General features: G+C 58.7%; 1 protein-coding gene across 2 annotated transcripts in view; it reads right to left on the bottom strand.

Annotated features, from left to right (window-relative positions):
- Positions 1-62: 62 nt before the first annotated feature.
- Positions 63-18,157, bottom strand: part of PIK3C2B (phosphatidylinositol-4-phosphate 3-kinase catalytic subunit type 2 beta) — a 27,979-nt gene continuing 9,884 nt past the window's right edge. Inside the window, exons 3-33 of one of the 2 annotated variants that reach the window (XM_054087780.1) lie at positions 16,968-17,068; positions 16,690-16,844; positions 16,184-16,304; positions 14,012-14,123; positions 13,825-13,904; positions 13,680-13,743; positions 12,963-13,109; positions 12,667-12,700; positions 12,156-12,351; positions 10,532-10,654; positions 9,269-9,436; positions 8,987-9,098; positions 8,053-8,195; positions 6,477-6,665; positions 6,259-6,352; positions 5,940-6,034; positions 5,679-5,859; positions 5,492-5,599; positions 4,946-5,038; positions 4,703-4,832; positions 4,288-4,424; positions 3,988-4,157; positions 3,661-3,817; positions 3,457-3,566; positions 3,150-3,351; positions 2,904-3,028; positions 2,710-2,827; positions 2,306-2,387; positions 2,099-2,205; positions 1,895-2,023; positions 63-1,141 (exon numbers count right to left, since the gene is read on the bottom strand). In XM_054087780.1, coding sequence (XP_053943755.1) covers positions 953-1,141; positions 1,895-2,023; positions 2,099-2,205; positions 2,306-2,387; positions 2,710-2,827; positions 2,904-3,028; positions 3,150-3,351; positions 3,457-3,566; positions 3,661-3,817; positions 3,988-4,157; positions 4,288-4,424; positions 4,703-4,832; positions 4,946-5,038; positions 5,492-5,599; positions 5,679-5,859; positions 5,940-6,034; positions 6,259-6,352; positions 6,477-6,665; positions 8,053-8,195; positions 8,987-9,098; positions 9,269-9,436; positions 10,532-10,654; positions 12,156-12,351; positions 12,667-12,700; positions 12,963-13,109; positions 13,680-13,743; positions 13,825-13,904; positions 14,012-14,123; positions 16,184-16,304; positions 16,690-16,844; positions 16,968-17,068 — 3,972 coding nt within the window. In that variant the 3' untranslated portion in view covers positions 63-952. The remainder of the gene's footprint in view (positions 1,142-1,894; positions 2,024-2,098; positions 2,206-2,305; positions 2,388-2,709; positions 2,828-2,903; positions 3,029-3,149; positions 3,352-3,456; positions 3,567-3,660; positions 3,818-3,987; positions 4,158-4,287; positions 4,425-4,702; positions 4,833-4,945; positions 5,039-5,491; positions 5,600-5,678; positions 5,860-5,939; positions 6,035-6,258; positions 6,353-6,476; positions 6,666-8,052; positions 8,196-8,986; positions 9,099-9,268; positions 9,437-10,531; positions 10,655-12,155; positions 12,352-12,666; positions 12,701-12,962; positions 13,110-13,679; positions 13,744-13,824; positions 13,905-14,011; positions 14,124-16,183; positions 16,305-16,689; positions 16,845-16,967; positions 17,069-18,157) is intronic. The other variant, XM_054087779.1, reaches the window with a different exon arrangement.

Genomic DNA, 18,157 nt, shown 5'->3' on the forward strand with positions numbered 1-18,157 from the left:
GCAAGCAGTTGTGTGGGCAGGGGTGTAGGCAGATGTGTGTGCAGATGTGCAGGTACGTGTTTGGACAGGTGCACACAGATGTGTGGGTGGGGGTTCAGGCAGATGTGCACGTACAGATGTGGACAGAGATGCAGGTAGATGTGTGGGCAGGGTTGTAGGGTAGGTGTGCAGGTACATGTGGACAGGGGTGCATGCAGATGTATAGCCAGATGTGCAGGCAGAGCCCCTGCGCCACCCTGTGCGGTTCATCACCTTTATTCCCGCGCTGCCGCGTTCCAGGCAGGAGGGTCCAGCCGCCGGCGGGGCCAGGCTGCTCCCACTCTCCTCCCGCTGGCTACAATACTTTAAATCTTTTAATATAAAGGTTCAGTTCATTATTCTCGATCCTGAGAAACATTTTGTCTGTTTACGGAGCTCTCGCTGTAAACAAAGCACCACAGGCACCAAGCCCGCGCCCCGGCACAGGCATCCCCGGCTCCGGGGTGGGATGGCAGGCGAGGAGCCGGGTGTCCTCGCCAGCACAGGGATGGGAAGGATGCCCAGTGGTCCCTTCCCATGGCGTTGGGTTGGCCGTAAGGACAGGAACCCATGCCCAGCCCTTCCACACCGCTGTCCTTTGGGAGTGAATTCCCAGCAATGGGAATCACCTGGATCCAGGGAGGCAGCTCCCACAGCTGGAAAAGGACCTGGGGCTCTGCAGTGCCCCCCTCTGCCCAGCCGCACGCTACTGGGTATTAAAAACATTAAAATACAGATATCCCAAAGGAAGAATTTCCACCGCCCACGTCCTCCCTGCCCCTCCCTCCCCGCGTTGCTCCCTTGACACAAGGTAAACTTCAAAAAGAAGATGCCTGCGGTAGCACCCACCGCTGCCCGGTCCCCCTTGGCACATCCTGGGGTGGGCAGAGCTGCAGCGGCGATGCTGTGGGTCCCCAACCCCTGGCATGGGACCTCAGAGGGTGCCATGGCCACGGGAGCCCAGGGCAAACCAGCCCATCTTCTCCTGCGCCAGGTCGAGGTCGCGCAGGCGGATGCCAACCTCTCCAAGGAGGATGTTCTCCCAGAAGCCTTCCTCGCTCAGCACACTCAGGCGCAGCTCCCGCTGCTGCAGGTCCCCCCTGGGGATCCCGTCGTAGACCAGCTGTGGGGCAGAACCATGGAATCATAGAACCATAGAATCACTAGGTTGGAAAAGACCTTTGAGAACATCAAGTCCAACCGTACCTGTACACTACTAAATCATATTCCTAAGCACCTTATCTGCCTGTCTTAAACTTCTCCAGGGATGGGGACTCAACCACCTCCCTGCGAATCCTCTGCCAGGGCCTGAGAATGCTTTCAGTGAAGAAATTGTTCATAACTGCAATCTGAACCTGCCCTGGTGAAACTTGAGGCCATTCCCTCTCATCCTATCTCCTGTCACTTGGGAGAAGAGACCAACAACCACCTCTCTACAAGCTCCTTTCAGGCAGATGTAGACTTCCCTCAGCCTCCTCTGGGCGAAACAACCCCAGGTCCCTCAGCTACTCCTTGTAAGAATTGTTCTCCAGCCCCTTCACCAGCTTCCTTGCCCTTCTCTGGAATGGTTTGGGCTGGAAGGGACTATGACGGTCATCCAGTCCAATCCCCTGACACCTCCCACTGGATCAGGGGCTCCAAGTCCCATCCAACCCAGCCTTGAACCCCTCCAGGGATGGGGCAGCCACCACTGCTCTGGGCACCCTGGGCCAGGGCCTCCCCACCCTCACAGCAAAACATTTCTCCCCAAGATCTCATCTCAATCTCCTGTCTTTCAGCTGAAAAATGTTCCCCCTCGTCCTATTGCTACAAGCCCTGCTAAAACAGGGCAGACCCTCACCCACATCCACTCCAGCCCCGTTCCAACCTCACGTACCATCTCGTTGTAGGTAGGGTTGCAAGTTTTTCGAGCCACTTTGGTTTTCCTCTTTGTGGTTTTTTGAGGGTCAGGGAGCAGGTAGGTCTTGACATAGGGGTCTGGGTCATTGCCGTCCTGCAGCGGCGGCTGTGGGGCAGAGCAGGACACCCCATGAGCCCAGCAGTGGGGCAGACCCCCACCCCACCACTGCCAGGCACCTACCAGCCCTCGGATGTGCATCACCATGATGAAGAGCTTGTTGTTCTTGTAGGAGATGGAGAGCTTCACCTCCCCACCGACCTTCCCCAAGGGCCGAGCCCACGTGGTGTCTGGAGAGGAGAAAAAAGAAGGGTGGGGGTGGAATGGAAGCCCCCTGCCATCGCCTGTACAGTGCCAACCGGCTCCTGGTGCTGCCGACAGCCCTCCTACCTGCCACCTTTGGGGTTGGGTTGGTGCCAGCTGCCTTCTCGTCCCGTGGCAGAGGGTGGAAGAAGGTATAGATGAGGTCGCACTGTGGGGTGAGAAGGTGAGGTTAGCGGTGACGGTGGTGACCATGTCCCCTGCCATTCAGGACCAGTACATGGTGCATGGAATCATAAAACAGTTTGGGTTGGAAGGTATGGTTGGAGTTGACGATCTCAAAGGTCTTTTCCAACCTAATGATTCTATGACCTTAAAGATCATCCAGTTCCTGCACGGTGCCTGATGCTTTCCGTGGTGCATTGGCCCCCAAGCACTTTTCCCACCTTGCTGGTGCTGCCCCCAGCACCAACTCCACCTCTCGGAAGGAAGCAGCCCCCCCTCTCTCGCTGGGACCCCCCCCAACTCTGCACCTCTGCCACCTCGGGGGCCGCGTGGATGAGGTGCCAGATGTAGCCGTTCAACTCCTCCTTGCGTCGCTCGGCCACCGCTTCGCCCCGCGACCGCCCGATGACGAACCTGCTGGGGAAGCTGTGGAGATGGACCCTCAGCAAAGCCTGGGGGGTGGCGGGGAGCCCCAGGGGTCTGCAAGGGCCTGCAGGGGTACCTGGGCAGCAGTGAGGAGGGGAAAAGGAGGCGCAGCTTGTTGTGCAGCTCCTGGAACTCCTCAAAGGTGCGCTGCACGAAGGCCACATCACCTGGGCTCTCCCGCTGCACCTTCACCACGTAGGTCTGCAGAGAGATGGGGCTGTGACACGGGATGGGGACCTTGGGGTGCCCCGAGCCCATATGGAGATAGAGGTGGACCACCGAGACAGAATCACCTGAGCTGTCCCCAAACATCCCCACTCACGTAGCCCTTGCTGGGGTTGAAGACCCTCTCATGGCGGCAAAGGAAGACATCACGGATCCGGCCGGATGTCTTGATGGTGTGTGTGCGGGGGGCGAAGGAGAGGGTCGGGCGGGCATCAGAACCCGTGAACTTCATCTGCGCCAGGTTGTGGATGAAGAAATTGAGCTTGGTGGCCACACTGCCCAGGCTGGACTCGATCAATCTGCAACAAGGCCACCACGTGCTCAGCACAGAGGAGTCCACCAGCGCCTCCTTCCAAGGGCTCCCTACATCCTCTCCTGTCCCATCACCCACCCATGTCCTATACCTGGTGAAGTAGGTGGTGGCATCGGCATCAGAGTCCTGTGGCCTCAGGGCATCATAGACATACTTGAGGTCCTCAAGGTCGGAGAGCTCGGGGATGCCACAGGACAGCATCTGGGAGGCAAGGCAGGAGGTAAAGGCACGCAGTGGCAGGAGGACCCATCTGCCACGCCTGGGGGGGACAGGCGTGCAGCTCCCCAGCTCTCACCAGCCCCAGCAGGTTGAGGAAGAGGTGGGTGTGCTTGCGGATCAGGTTGTAGGCCTGGCAGCACAGGTCAACGAAGTCGTGGAAGCGGCTGGAGGGCTTGTCCCCACCGTTGATAACATATGCCATGTCTGAAGTGAAGACGAACGGTGCCCGGTCTCTGTGTCAGGGAGGGAGGGAGGGACAGAAGGGGAGCACGGCTGGGTGTCACCCACCACCAGGGACCACAGCACAAGATTGCACCTCACAAAACTGGTGATGCTAAAACACCACAGACCCATGTGGACAAGCCCAGGGGTAGAAGATAGAGATGCCGGAGGGGCTTCTCACCTCTTGATGTTGCCAAACATCTGCGCGTGGCCCAGGAACCTGCCAAAGTCTATGTGAAACATGTGGCCAGTGGTCTTGAGCATGATGTTATCATTGTGCCGGTCACAGATCCCCAGCACATAGGTGGCCACACAGCAACCGGCACAGGAGTAGATGAAGTTTTCAACAGCCTGGAGGAACGGAGGATAGGATAAAACAACTAGGTGTGGAGAAAGGCTGGACACATTGGGAAGTCAGGGGTCTCATCTTTGGAGAGAAGAGCATGAGGAGCAGGGACTCTGCCAGGCTCCTCCTCCTCACCTTCTCATACTCATCCTCCTCAGGGTTGTGTTTCTGCAGCCAGTCTGCCAGTGGCCGGTCTTTGAAGGAGCCTGTCACGCCGTGCTCCACTTGGATTTTGCGTAGGGTCTCAGCATTGGGGATCATCTCCACCATGCCTGGAAGCCGAGACAGCAGGGTGAGACCCATCCATCCTGCCTGGGGGGCACTGAGACCCCAGCCCCTTTGCCACCAACCCAGCCACCACTTCTGAGTGACAGCCTGAATAACCATGTTCCTACAGGTGGGCTAGTGGCATCAGACTTGAAGGTGGATCACACCCACTCACAGCAGCTCCTCTATGGCAGAGCACCAGGACCTCCTGTGCTGTCACCAGCCCAAGAGCATCATAACCTGGGGTGTGATGCCACCAGGGGACACCCCGATGCCAGGTTACCTCGTCCACGGCCAGTGGAGAAGCAACGGAAGATGACCATGCGCATGTCCAGCCCCTCCTGCACCCAGATCTTGTTCATGATGCGGATCATCTGCAGCGTCAGCATGTCCTGCCGCAGGTCATCGCCACACTGTGAGCCGCAGGGGGAAGAGCCATCAGAGCTGGGGGGCAAAGCCGAGCCAGCCTCATGCATCTGGGGCAGCGGTGCCAGGGGGCTGGGCATTGCCGGGAGGATGGGCTCACCTTGAAGATGACTCGGATGTTTTCCCCAAGGGGATCAACATTCTGGAAGGAGAGCTTCAGGGGAACGGCGTTGGAGTTGAAATAGGAGCAGTCCTGCCACGGGGAGGAATCATAGAACTGTTTGGTTGGAAGAGACCTCTGAGATCATCAAGCCCAATTGTACCTGTCCACTACTAAATCATCTCCCTAAGAACTTCATCTTCCCATCTTTTAAACCCCTCCAGGGATGGGGACTCGACCACCTCCCTGGGCAGCCTCTGCCAGTGCTTGATGACCCTTTCAGTGAAGAAGTTTTTCCTGATGTCCAATATGAACCTGCCCTAGTGCAACTTGAGGCCATTCCCTCTCATCCTATCACCTGGGAGAAGAGTCCAGCACCCACCTCTCTACAAGCTCTTTTCAGGCTGTTGTAGACAGTGATGAGGTCTCCCCTCAGCCTCCTCACGGCTAAACAACCCCAGGTCCCTCAGCAGAAAGGTGCAGCCCATCAAGGTGAGCCAAGCGTAGGCAGAGGAGCCTCCCGGCACCCCCGGCTCCGGCACTCACCCGGGGCACGATGCCCTTCACCAGCAGGCTGGGGCTGAGCGGCAGCCGGCACGAACCATTTGTCTTGAAGAACTGCTTGACGTCCTCCAGTCCCTCACGGAGGATGCCCTGCAGGGTGGGCATGGGATGGGAGACTGAGACAGAGCCCGGTGCCCCCTGCACCCACTCCCACTACCCCAGCACTCACCTGGCGTGCGGATGGGGCGGCATCTCGCACTTGCTGGGCCAGCTTGGCCAGAGTGTTGACAAGAAGACATTGCCGGTCAAACTCCTCCCGCAGCCCCTTCCCGCAGCAGCAGAGCAGCGCTGCCAGCAGGTACTGGTAACGGATGCTGAACTGGGAGTCCTTGAGGCCATCCTTCAGCAGCCTGCTCGGAGCGGCAGCATGCGCGGTCATGGGAGCCCCAGGGTCCCCCACTTGATGCTCCCAACCCATCATTATACCCACCAGAAGAAGTAGTGGGTGATCTTCAGGTCGCAGATTGCTCTCTTCATGAGGAAGCGCACCAGTGGGCTGTCCAGGTAGCACTCGTACTTCAGGGCCTGAAGAGGGGACAGTTTGGGGGCCCAGAGAGACTGGTATGTGCCCCATGCTACATCCTGGTCCTGGCACATATTCTATGTCCCATCCTGGTCCTGGCCTGCATCCTATGCCACCTCCCAGTCCTGCCACACATCCCATGTCCCGTTCTGGTCCTGGCATGCATCCCATGCCACCTCCCAGTCCTGCCACACATCCCATGCCACATCCTGGTCTCACCACACACCTGGACCAGCTGGGGCAGGTAGTCCAGCAGCTCAGTATCAGAGATGGAGTCAATCCACTGCACAGCCGTCCTCCTCACCTCCTGGTCCGGGAACCTGCAGAAAGGACAAACATCACAGGGACAACATCCTCAGCATCCCCCCAACCATCTCCACCCTGCCCACACACAAAGGGCAGCAGTGCCAAAGAATGTGTCCTCACAGCCCACCAGTGGCTTACGTGGCATGCAGGAGCCCCAGGGCATCCTGGTGGCTCATGGAGGTCCACTGGCTGAGCAGGGCGTAGATGTCGGGCAGGCAAGCCCACTCCCAGCTGGGCGCACTGGCCAGCAGCATGGGCAGTGCGCCAGGCGCCGTGTGGCAGTAGTAGCGCTTCTCCCACAGCCGCTTGCGGTCAGCGTCCATCAGCCTGCGGCAGCGGGGGGACAAGGACATGGATCAGGGGATCATAGAATCATGCACTGCTTTGGGTTGGAAGGGACCTCAAAGCCCATCCAATTCCACCCCCTGCCATGGACAGGGACACCTCCCACTGGATCAGGGGCTCCAAGCCCCATCCAACCTGCCCTGGAACACCTGCAGGGATGGGGCAGCCACCACTGCTCTGGGCAACCTGGGCCAGGGCCTCCCCACCCTCATTGTGAAGATTTTTTTCCTAATGTCATGTCTAAATCTCCTCCCTTTCAATATAAAGTCATTCCCCCTCATCTTATCCCTCCATGCCCTTATGAAAAGCAGGGATGAGGACATGGATCAGTAGACGGAGCAAGGGAGGGGTGGCACGGATTGTCCCTGCATCTCCCTAGGTGTTGGTGGCTCCCCCCTCTCCACACTGCACCTCATTCCCGAAGGGACAGCCAGGACCTGAGCATCCGTGCACGAGGGTGACCGGGCTGCCGCAGGGACAGCCCTGGCCGTGCCCCTGCCTGGGGACCCCCGAGTCCACTGGGCACCCCGTGCAGTTTGCAGGAAGAGCCAGTACCATCCTGCGCAGCAAATCCCACTGCAGCTGCTGACACCCGATCCTCCCATTTATAGCCAGTGCTGGAGGACATGGCCAGCTCAGCCATGCCAGGCTGGATGAGGGATCAGGTGGCTGTCCCCACTGCAGGGGACACGGATGGAGTGAGTGTCTCCGGAGTCAGGCAGCCGGGGACACAGAGAGCCGGACCAACAGGCAGCCCTGCCTAACACCAGACCCAGGCTCCAGCAGCCAGAGGCATCATCAGACCTTCGGTTCCTCAGGGCTCAGTGCTGGGGCCAGTTCTGTTCAATGCCTTTATCCATGATCTGGATGAGGGGACTGAATGGACCCTTATTAACTTCATGGATGACACCAAGCTGGGAGGAATTGTTGACCTACTTGAGTGCAGGGAGGGTCTGGACAGGTTGGATCCATGGCTGTGACCAGTTGTATGAGGTTCAACAAGGCCAAGTGCCAGGTCCCGCACTTGGGTCACAACAACCCCAAGCAGCTCCAGGTTTGGGGAAGAGGGGCTGGGAAGCTGCCTGGCAGCGAAGGACCTGGGGGTGCCGGTCAACAAGCGGCTGAACATGAGCCAGCAGTGGCCCAGGTAGGCAAGGCGGCTGCCAGCATCCTGGCTTGGATCAGCCATGGGGTGGTCAGCAGGAGCAGGGAAGGGGATCGACCCCTGGACTTGGTGCTGGTGAGGCCACACCTCGAATCCTGGGTTCAGTTTGGGCCTCTCAGAACAAGGTGGACACTGAGGGGCTGGAGCGCGTCCAGAGAAGGGAACAGAGCTGATGGTGATGCCATTCCCCCCCGGGTTCCTTACCAGTAGAGTGATTTTTTCTGCATTGCCTCCCGCAGCTTGTGCTGGTCCTCCTCCCCCAGGCTGCTGAACTCGTACCTGGGGCTGAATTCGGCTGCTGGGGGGCTGGTGAACTTCACCTCGAAGGCAGAGGTAGGGAAGTCGATCTAGGGCAGAGGCAGAGGGTGAGAGGGGGGCACACACAGGGCTTGCTCTGTGTGTGTGTCCCCCCCAAATCCCTAGCCACCAGTGACACCAAAAATGCTGGCAAATAAACTCTTGAAGGTTCATTTTGGAGTTTTAGAAAGCAGCATCCTTTATCAGCCTGGGCAATGAGGCAGAGATCTCCATCGATCGTGCAGCCAGACCAGAGCTGGGACAGATTTCCCACTGACACGCAGATGGATAAATTCTCCCAGCAATCTTATGCATATTCTGTTCCTTTCCAAGGACTCCTTTTAGAAAGGGTCATGGGGCCCTGGCAGAGGCTGCCCAGGGGCGGGGGGGGTTGAGTCACCATCCCTGGAGGTGTTTAAAAGATGAGTTGATGAGGTGCTCAGGGACATGGTTTAGTGGTAGATAGGAATGGTTGGACTCAATGATCCAAGAGGTCTTTTCCAACCTGGTGATTCTATGATTCTAACGTTATGAACTTCACAGTCAAATCTGCTAATTTAGAGCTTTGGCTTCAGCTCTGTCTGACCTGGCATTTGAGATGGGGAAAGGCTGCAAACAGAGAGGATTAGAGAAGAGACCTCTGCTCAGCACAGATCAGACTGAAGACAAGACATTGTCATTTCCAAAGAACGAACAGTGTCTCGAAAAATACTGCTTGAAAAAACCTGTCTAACTTTCAAAGAACAGAATTACTTTGGTGAATTTGAACTCTACTTTAGCTTCAATGAAAAACATTCTACTTTTTGCAGTAGTAATGAATCCTTGGATCATGAGGACGTACCTGCAGGATGACGCTGTCGGGCTGGTTGAAGTTGGGGGCACTCGATCTGGCTCTGGAGTTGTCTTGAGTTGCCGGCCACAAGCCCAGGAGCTTTCTCCCACAGGTCAGGACCCTGGAGGAGAAGGAGGGGTGAGAGCCTGGTGCTGGGGGCTGCTCCACTGGGGCAGGAGGGTGGCATCGCTGCAGTGATGCTGTCCTCACACTGAGCCGAGGCGCTGGGGACCCTCCTATCCCACCCCACAGCCCCTCACTGTGCCCATCGTGGTGGGACACCCCACGTACTGCCTGAAGTTGAAGAGTGGGGTGGTCACCCAGCCCAGGGCCTCGGGGATCCGCCGCTGCTTGTTGGCGTCGGAGGAGCTCCCTGGGGGTGGGACAGGCACGGCGAAGAGTGTGACGCTGAGCAGCGTCTCCCGTGGCAGACGGTTCACCTGGATGGGGAAGCAGATCCTGCAAGAGAGCAAGCAGCGGTTCAGCCGTGCTGGGGACAGGCACTGCTAGCACCTTGTGGCACTGGCCAGACCCCTGCCTTGGGATGCCAGGCATGCCCCAGGAGTGCCCAGCCCAAGAGATGCCTTTGTTGCTGGCACTGGGGGTTCCACGTGCCCCACAGCACGGGGTGGAGGTCCCATGGGGAGGAACCAAGTTTGAGAAGCGCCATCTGCTCAGGTACCCCAGTCCTCTCCCAGTCCTAGAGAAGCCCTGCCACTCTGTCCTTGGCAAGGTGGCCACAGGGCAAGGGGGCCACCACAAAGGACCCCCACCATACACTGACCTCGTCCCGTGCCTGGGGGGGAGCTGCGTGGGACCCCGGGACTCAAGCTCCTCTCTGACGCTCCCGGGGAGCCCTGGGCGGCCGCTACATTGCACCCGCAGGTGGGCACGGGCAGGATATCACCCCGCAGACAGGATCGGCACCACAGTGCTCCCCGCAACTGCTCAGTGCCTGTCCTTCAGGGGCACCAGCTTCTAACCTTCTAAAATTATCCTCTTTCCATCCACACCTCCCCGGGTGCTGCGAATGCCAGGCATGGTGAGGGCTCAGCACAGCCTCCCTGATGGCTTTCGGGGCTATTTTGGGAGCAGATCCCCTTTCCTGGGTGCAAACACGCAGGTCCAGGGAGGGCAGGGCTGGGGCCAGTGCTATTCCCAGGGATGACACAAGAGCTTCCAACTCTCAAAAACGATGGAGAAGGATGAGAAAAGGAGGAGAAGGAGGAGGAGGAGGAGAAGGAGGAGAAGGAACCACGGGAGCAGGGGAGGATGAGGATGGGATGGCACTGGGCACCCCTATTCAACCCATGCCTGGGGAGAGGAGCCACTGGAGCAGGAGAGAAGGAGGAGAATGGGATGGCACCAGGCACTCCTTGTTCACCCCATGGCTAGGGAGAGAAGCTACTTGAGCCAGGGAGGATGAGGATGGGATGGCACTGGGTACCCCTGTTCACCCCACAGCTGGGGAGAGGAGACACAAGAGCAGGGGAGAAGGGGGATGGCATGGCACCAGGCACCCCACTTCGCCCCACAGCCGGGGTGCTGCCTTACTGCTGGTCCCATATGATGAGGTGGAAGAGGTATTTGTAGACGTGGGCTTTCCTGGTGAGCAGGGGGCTGCACAGCTCCTTGCCGCCATGGCTGAGGGAGCAGGAGAGGTAGAAATCTTCATAGCTGCAAAGGGAACAAAGGGACCTGTGAGCTGGGGTGGGGGTGCCTGAGGCAGGGGAGCCGGCACCTGAGGGTTCACTCCGCTATGGGGCAAAGCCCACATCAGTGGGGTGGAAGATTTGCAGCCCCTCTTTGCCTTCCCTGGGCTTTGCTGGGGAGGGGCTACAGAGCCAGGAGCCCCCGTCCCCATCACCATATGCCACCGTGCATACCATCACACGGGGGGCTGCCGGGGGGACCCTGCCATGCGGCAGGTGCCGAGCGACAATCCGGGAAGGGCTGTGGGGCACCGAAGGTCAGGGGATGCCGGCATTTCCCAGGCTACCCGCTTTGTTCGGAGCCAGTCACCAAGGGGAATACATTAAGGACAGGACAAAGGCGAGGGGTCCCTGGCGGGGTGGCTGCTGCTGGCGCTGCTGCCTCGCACGCCCTCCCCACGGCAGGATCCTGCCCGGACCCCTGCCGTCCCCCCGCGTGGAGCTGACAGCGGGTACAGGCACCAAGGCACCTAACAAAGGAACACGCCGCCGATGTGGGTCGAGGGCAGCCTGGCCCCACTGCACCAGGGCCATCTGTCACATCCCCAGGGCAGCAGCGAGCTCGGGAGCGAGGCTGGAACCCTGGGGATTCGTGGGGCTGGGATAGGAGAGCACGGCAGAGCTCGTCCCACACGCCTGCACTCAGATGCTCTGGCTCAGCTGGCTCTGAGCATCCCTCACTGCTCATGAGCACCAGCAACCCCCTACGGCAGGGGCGGACGAATTAGACAATCTTTAGCGTCCCTTCCAACCCAAACCATTCTCTGATTCTGTGATATTCCTGCCTTTTAGGAGGCGTGGGGTGGGTTAACTCTTATTTCCTCCACTCCTGCTTAATAACATAGAATCATGGAATGGTTTGGATTGGAAAGGAAATCAAAGCCCATCCAGCCTCACCCCCTGCCATGGGCAGGGACACCTCCCACTGGCTCAGGGGCTCCAAGCCCCATCCAACCTGGCCTGGAACCCCTCCAGGGATGGGGCAGCCACCACTGCTCTGGGCAACCTGGGCCAGGGGCTCCCTGCCCTCACAGCAATACGTTTCTCCCTAAGATCTCATCTCAATTTCCCCTCTTTCAGCTCAAAATTCTTCCCCCTCATCCTGTCCCTGCATTCCCTGATCCACAGCCCCTCCCCAGATTCTCTGGAGCCCCTTTCAGCACTGGAAGCTGCTCCAAGGTCTCCTATGAGCCTTCTCTTCTCCAGGCTGAACCATCCCAACTCTCTCAGCCTTTCCTGGTATGGGAGGTGCTCCAGCACTCAGATCATCTCCGTGGCCTCCTCTGGACCTGCTCCAACAGATCTATGTCCTTCCTTTGCTGAGGACTCCAGAACTGGATGCAGTACAGGCACAGGGACACTCTCCCCAGCCACCCAGGAGAAGGACACCCTTGCTATGCTCTACTTAACGTGTCAACCCAGGTCGGGCAGGCAAAGGCTGAGCAAGTCCAGGCAGCGGCCCTTACCTGGCAGCCCAGGTGATGGGGATGCGGTGGGTGGCGTAGACGGTGAAGGAGAGTGGGCAGGAGAGTAGGCGAGCCTCCTGCGCCACGCCATGCTCCCGGTTCCCGTGCACGGCTGTCTGGAAGTCAGCGTTGAAGGTGCTGCAGTAGAGCTCAACCAGGTTGAGGATGGCAGCCGTCAGGCTCTCCACGATCCGCTCTGAAGGGGAGGTGCGAGAGGGATGAAATGGGGTGGTTGTCCCTGCTGGGTCTCTCTAGGTTGGGGTCGGGATGCTGGAGGGACCTCGGGGCTGGACCGCAGGTAGATCTCCCCCAGGACAAAACGGGTAAGAGGGAGAATTCCAAGCTTCCCATTTTGGAGAGGAGTAACAGCCACCACCTCCAGAAACCCTCTTTTCTTAACCAGAACAGTTTCAAACACATTTTTTTGTCCTTAATAATTGTGAGGGAGGAGTTTGTAGATTAAAAGCACCGAGAACTTGAGCCCAGAAAGGGAGGAGGAGAACAGAAATACCTCGATTTTCCCTCTTGGCCAGAACATTTGGATCCTGTTGAAGAAACAAAACAAAAAAGAAACCACAAAAGCACCATCAGCATCAGCCCCGCTCTGTCGGCGGAGAGCAGCTCGCCAAGGCTTTACGTAACCAGCCTCAGCTCCTCGGCCGGCTCCCAGCTATTGAGGAATTCTCCACGAGGTAGAGCAGGAGGAAGGAGGGAAAGGAGTCAGATGGGAAAATGGGCTTCCCCTCTGCACCGAACCCCATGGTCCTGCCCCTGTAGGGACCAGCACCCCCGACATCCATTGCTCACCTTCTGGATCTTGGGCTGCATGCGAGAAGGGCAGGGCGGCATCTGGTTGAGGGCTGCCGTGATCTCCTGAGATTCCACGGCAGCTAGGGCGTTGCAGATGGCCATGACTGACTGGATCACCCGCTCTGCCTTCAGTGCGAAATCTCCCTGGAAGGCAGAGAGGGGCTGATATGGGACCCCCAGGCAGCCAAGGATGCAGGGGCTGCTCCCCACAGCTCACACACCATGCATGGGGAGGTGCACCAGCCTGTGCCTCAGTTTCCCCTCCTTTCATGGCTTTTCCCTTTCTCTGATGCATCCTTGGAGCATCCTTAGAGCCCCACAGGGAAAAGGGAAAGAATTCACAGCAAAGGGAGCCTACAGAAAAGCTGGAGAGGGGCTCTTCATCAGAGAAGACAGGGACAGGATGAGGGGGAATGATTTTCAGCTGAAAGAGGGGAGATTGAGATGAGATCTTAGGGAGAAATGTTTTGCTGTGAGGGTGGGGAGGCCCTGGAACAGACTGCCCAGAGCAGTGGTGGCTGCCCCATCCCTGGAGGGGTTCAAGGCCAGGTTGGATGGGGCTTGGAGCCCCAGATCCAGTGGGAGCTGTTCCTGCCCAAGGCCGGGAATTAGAACTGGGCTGGATTTAAGGTCCTTTCTGACCCAACAATTCTATTGATTCTATAAAATAAGACAGCGTGGCCTCAAAAATGCCCCCTCCAACCCTGTACTCACCTCAGCTGCCAGGAAAGCATCCACCTCGTTGTGGAATGTGTCAAAAAGAAGACTCAGGGCCTGCCTGGGAAACAAAGAGCAGAGCTCAGCCCCAGCCAGGCAGGTGCCCTGAACTGGGGGGACAGTCCTGCTGTGTCCCCAGTACCTGCTGATGGTCTGCTTGATGGGTCTCTCCTGCAGGTGGATGTAGTGGTTGAGGGTGGAGGGGCTCTGGTCATCATTCACCTGGAGGTGGAGAGATGCTGTGCTGGAGCTCGGTGGCACACGGGTGTTCCCACTGCAGGGAAGTGCTACAGGCAACCCCACGCTGCCCCCAACGCCCGGGCACCCACCGTCCTGGCCAGGTCACTGCGCACGCCCTTCCTCTTCATCAGCTGCAGGCGGATGTCGATGTCGAATTTCCTGCAGTGCTGGATGTACTCGTGGCTGCCCAGGGCGTGCTTGCTGCAGAGGCAGGTACAACATGCTGAGCCCGCAGCCCCTCTCCATCCCATGCCACCCCCCAGAACTTAAGCTGGGGTGCCCCATCCTGACGCCCCACGGCCAGGCAGCGCTGCCTGAGGCTCGGATGCAGCCTGCAAATGGACGCTCATGACGTTGGGTCTAGGAAACTTGAAGAATAAGCTATTGTTTTCCCTCCTTGCCATGCACCCTCCTAAAAGCTGTGCCTGGCCCAGCCGGGAATGGGTGCGGAGGAGCTCGTTGTGCCCAGACCTGCCCACTGGTGCGTGGGGAGCAGAGAGGGGAGCTGCGGTGCCAGACGATGCGCTGCTGCCAGCAGGATTAGGGCGAGCCCTGGAATAGAGGGTGACAGCCTGATCCCAGCCCCCCTGGAGCAGGATCTGCAGAGCTCACATCCAGACTCATGTTCTTTGCTGGCTGCAGGGGGAAATGAGCTGATTGAGCCCTGCCAGCACAGCAGAGCCATGGACGTGGGTGCTGAGGGGCACGGGAGGCTCCAGGCAGAATGGAATTGCATTGGGAGGTGTGGGAGAGGCATCCCCAGGGAGTCAAGGGGCTGCAGGGGATGGGGACACAGAGTCTGATCAGTGCATGGCTACCAGTGCTGTGTCTTCCCCTGTAGTGAGGAAGATGAGGAGGAGGAGGAGTGTAGGAAGCCTATGGGACCAGAATCCTGCACAGCCCTGCCTGGTCCTGCCTCACCCAGTGCCTTGCAAAAGCAAAGGGGCAGCGAGTGACAGCGGCTTGGGCTGATTTGCAGAGCTCAAGGACCCAACGGGCTGCCCATGGAGGGTTTTGGCACTTCCAGCATCACATCAGCTGGGGGAAGACATGGAAAGAAAAGATCGGTGACAAAAGGGCTTTATATCCCCAGGGCTTTCTCAAAGGTCCTTTGAAGGCCCTGGGAGATACTGCAGCTCCCAGGGAAACCCTCGCCAGGGACAGGCTGTCCCACTCCATGCCCTGGATGTTGTTTCCCTGCCAAAAAAGCAGGGGGTCCTCCCCTTTGGGAAATGTCCTCCAAGCTGGGCTGGATCCGTCCTACAGCCGGTTGCTGCCTGGCAGAGACCCTTAGCAGAGGTTTGTGGGTCAGATGCATGGGAACGCTGCTGCATCCATGGCCGGTTAACAGCCTGCACCCCTGCTGCGTGCAAGCACACACCCACACACGTGCACACACATGTGCACGGGGCCGCTCGGCAGCAGGAGGGCTCAGCACCCACGGAAATAATCCTTCCTGGGTAGCCAGGAGCAGAGGCAGGGCTCCATGTGCACTCCACATGGGTACCACACAGGCTTTCCCAGGCCAAGCAATTCCCAGCTGCCCCTTTAGGGCCTAAACCGGCAGCTCCTGGAGGCCGTGGCAAAGCTCCCGCAGCTTTCCCGGGGCAGAGCCAGGCGCAGGGCAGCTCTCCAGCAGCAGGAGCTGGCTGGCTACACCGAAACGCCGGGAAGGATGGTGTGTGCCTGTGCACGCATGGCTGCTGCGGCTTCCTCTTCAGAGAGCTCTGTCAGGGCCCCAAACCCCCAGGGAAATGCAGCTTTTTTTCTACCAGGAAAGGCAGGGAGGGCAGGAAGGATCTCTACAGGTCTCAGCCCCCACCACCCAGTCCTGGCTTTGCAGCCGAGGAAGCCCACAGCATCCCTGACACTCCCATGCCCTTCTGCCTGCTCCCTCCTAACACATCCCTTTTCCACCTTCTCCTGTTTAAACAGCTGGGAGAAGCTGGGCTTTGCCGCCCTGCTCAGCGACACGGCTGTTATTAATACTTCTCCAAAGAGCTTTTTTGGCACCTCCCTGGTTTTCAAGCCTCCCTCCAGGCACGTGGGGGTCAGTGTGATGGATACGGCGCCACCGGGAAGGATGCTCCCAAAGTGCTGCTTTTGGCAGGAGCATCTCTGCAGCTTAGGAGGCAGGAAAGAGAGCAGAGAGGCTCTGTCAGCCCTGTCCGTCCATCCTGAGCGAGGCCATGCACAGGCATGCACGTGAGCCCTGGGATGCCTGGGTTGTTTTGTGTCCTCCCCAGCTCCTCTCTACTCACTTCTGCAGAAACTCCTCCAAGCCGCAGATCTTGAGCACAAAGTCCTCAACGTTGATGGTGTGCAGCTCATCGTGTGTGTAGCACAGTGCCTGGTAGATGAGCAGGTCCACAGTGGAGGAGCCTGTAGGGAGAGGGAGCAGCATCATGAGCCCCAGCGATGGTGGGGGCTCAAACCTTCACCTGCGGACTGCTGGGATCTGCTCTTAGAATCATGGAATGATCTGTGGGGACCTCAAAGCCCATCCAGTTCCAACCCCCTCCCATGGGCAGGGACACCTCCCACTGGATCAAGGGCTCCAAAGCTCCATTCAACCTGTCCTTGAACACCTCCAGTGATGGAGCAGCCTCGACTTCTCTGGGCAACCTGACCAGGGCCTTGCCACCCTCATCATGAAGAACTTCTTCCTAATGTCTAATCTAAATCTTCCCCCTCCAATTTAAATCCATTGCTTCACATTACCCTGGGTCTCCCTCGATTGCTGCAAGTGAGGACACGGGACACTTACAGTCGCAGGTGAAGGTGAGGGGCTCCCGCAGGCTGTCACACACCACTGTCACCTTCAGGCTGATGCCATGGCCCAGCTGCTCGGGGCTGAGGTTGACAGCGCTCCACACCAAGCCGGTGAGGGAGTAATCCTTGGTGCTGTAGCCAGATCGCAGCCTGGGGAGGCAGGGACAGGTCAGAGATGCTGCTCTGCTGGGCAGGGGGGTGTGTCCCGCCCCTCAAAATGCCTCTTTCAGGGCATTTTGCAGTGGGATGCTCCAGCCCTGGCTGGGTACTCACACATCCAGCATGTGGCAGAAAGCAGCCACCTCCTCATCCCGCTCCTCGGAGACTTCAAAGAGTTCATAGCCATTGGCGAAGGAGTGTGGCCGGGGGGCAACCTGCGGGGCAGAGCACGAGCCCATCAGCCGGCTGCAGCATCCCCAGGGGCGCCAGCTTTCCACCTGCCCGGGATGATTTGCTGGATCCCCCCATTATAGCACTGTGCACCCAGAGGCGTTGCCGTGGCCAGGGGAAAAGCAGCTCTGCAGCAGCATGGGGGCACGCGGTCCAGCACAGGAGAGGTTTGGGCCAGGAGGATGGAACCCACAGGATGCATCACCCACATCTGCAACAGCCCTTTCCCTACAGCTGGGAGAAAGGAGACCAGATGACTCGCTGCCCCCAAGCCCCCTGCCCACAAAAATGGCCATTTACAGCCTGCTTCCAACAGCCCTACCAAGGAGATTCCCCAAGGATGGGCAGAGACCAACCCAAGAATGCCGCAGGACCCAAGGATGGGCAGGGACTGTCCCCAGGCTGCTGGGGTGCTGCAGCGCGTCACTGCCTGTGCCCGACATCACACACCACTCTCCTGCTGCGCACAGGCGGCATCGCCGTGCCAGGCTCCCCCTGCGTGTGGGGGTCCCCGGCCTCCATTGCTATTTCCCAGTGAACAATGGCCCCACTGTCAGGGCAATTAACCCAGCCAACAGCTAACGGGAGGCCAAGAAACGCTGAGAACACAGCAGCCGCTAAAGACTATTTTAATGCTCTTTTATAATTAGTTTCTGGCACTAAGAAAGCGGAGAGTGACTTACGTAGCCCCCGCCAGCCATCCCCAGCTGCATCCCTCTCCCCCCACGGAGGGAGGACCCTGTGAGGAAGGCGACTTCTCCGGTTATTTATCTCCTCCTCTTGCTAGAGGCAGGATGAGCTGCACCAGAGCTGAGGCTCTGCCCCTGCAATGGGCACCCCGACAGCAACAGAGAGACGGCAGCAGCACCAGCAGCCCCCCGACACCCCTGTGTGCAGAGAGGAGGGATCCTGCTGACTGCTTGACAGAGGGAAGAAGGGAGCTGGGGTGGGAAAGGACGTTGCGAGCTGGACAGGAAAGTGATCTCCCGGCTCTCGGGAGGAGACTCCCGACTCTTTCCGGAGGATCTTATGACATTTCGTGATCTGGCAGGACATGAGCCGGCTGCAAACCA

Source organism: Cuculus canorus, chromosome 24, assembly GCF_017976375.1.
Source record: "Cuculus canorus isolate bCucCan1 chromosome 24, bCucCan1.pri, whole genome shotgun sequence".
Lineage (NCBI taxonomy): Eukaryota > Metazoa > Chordata > Aves > Cuculiformes > Cuculidae > Cuculus > Cuculus canorus.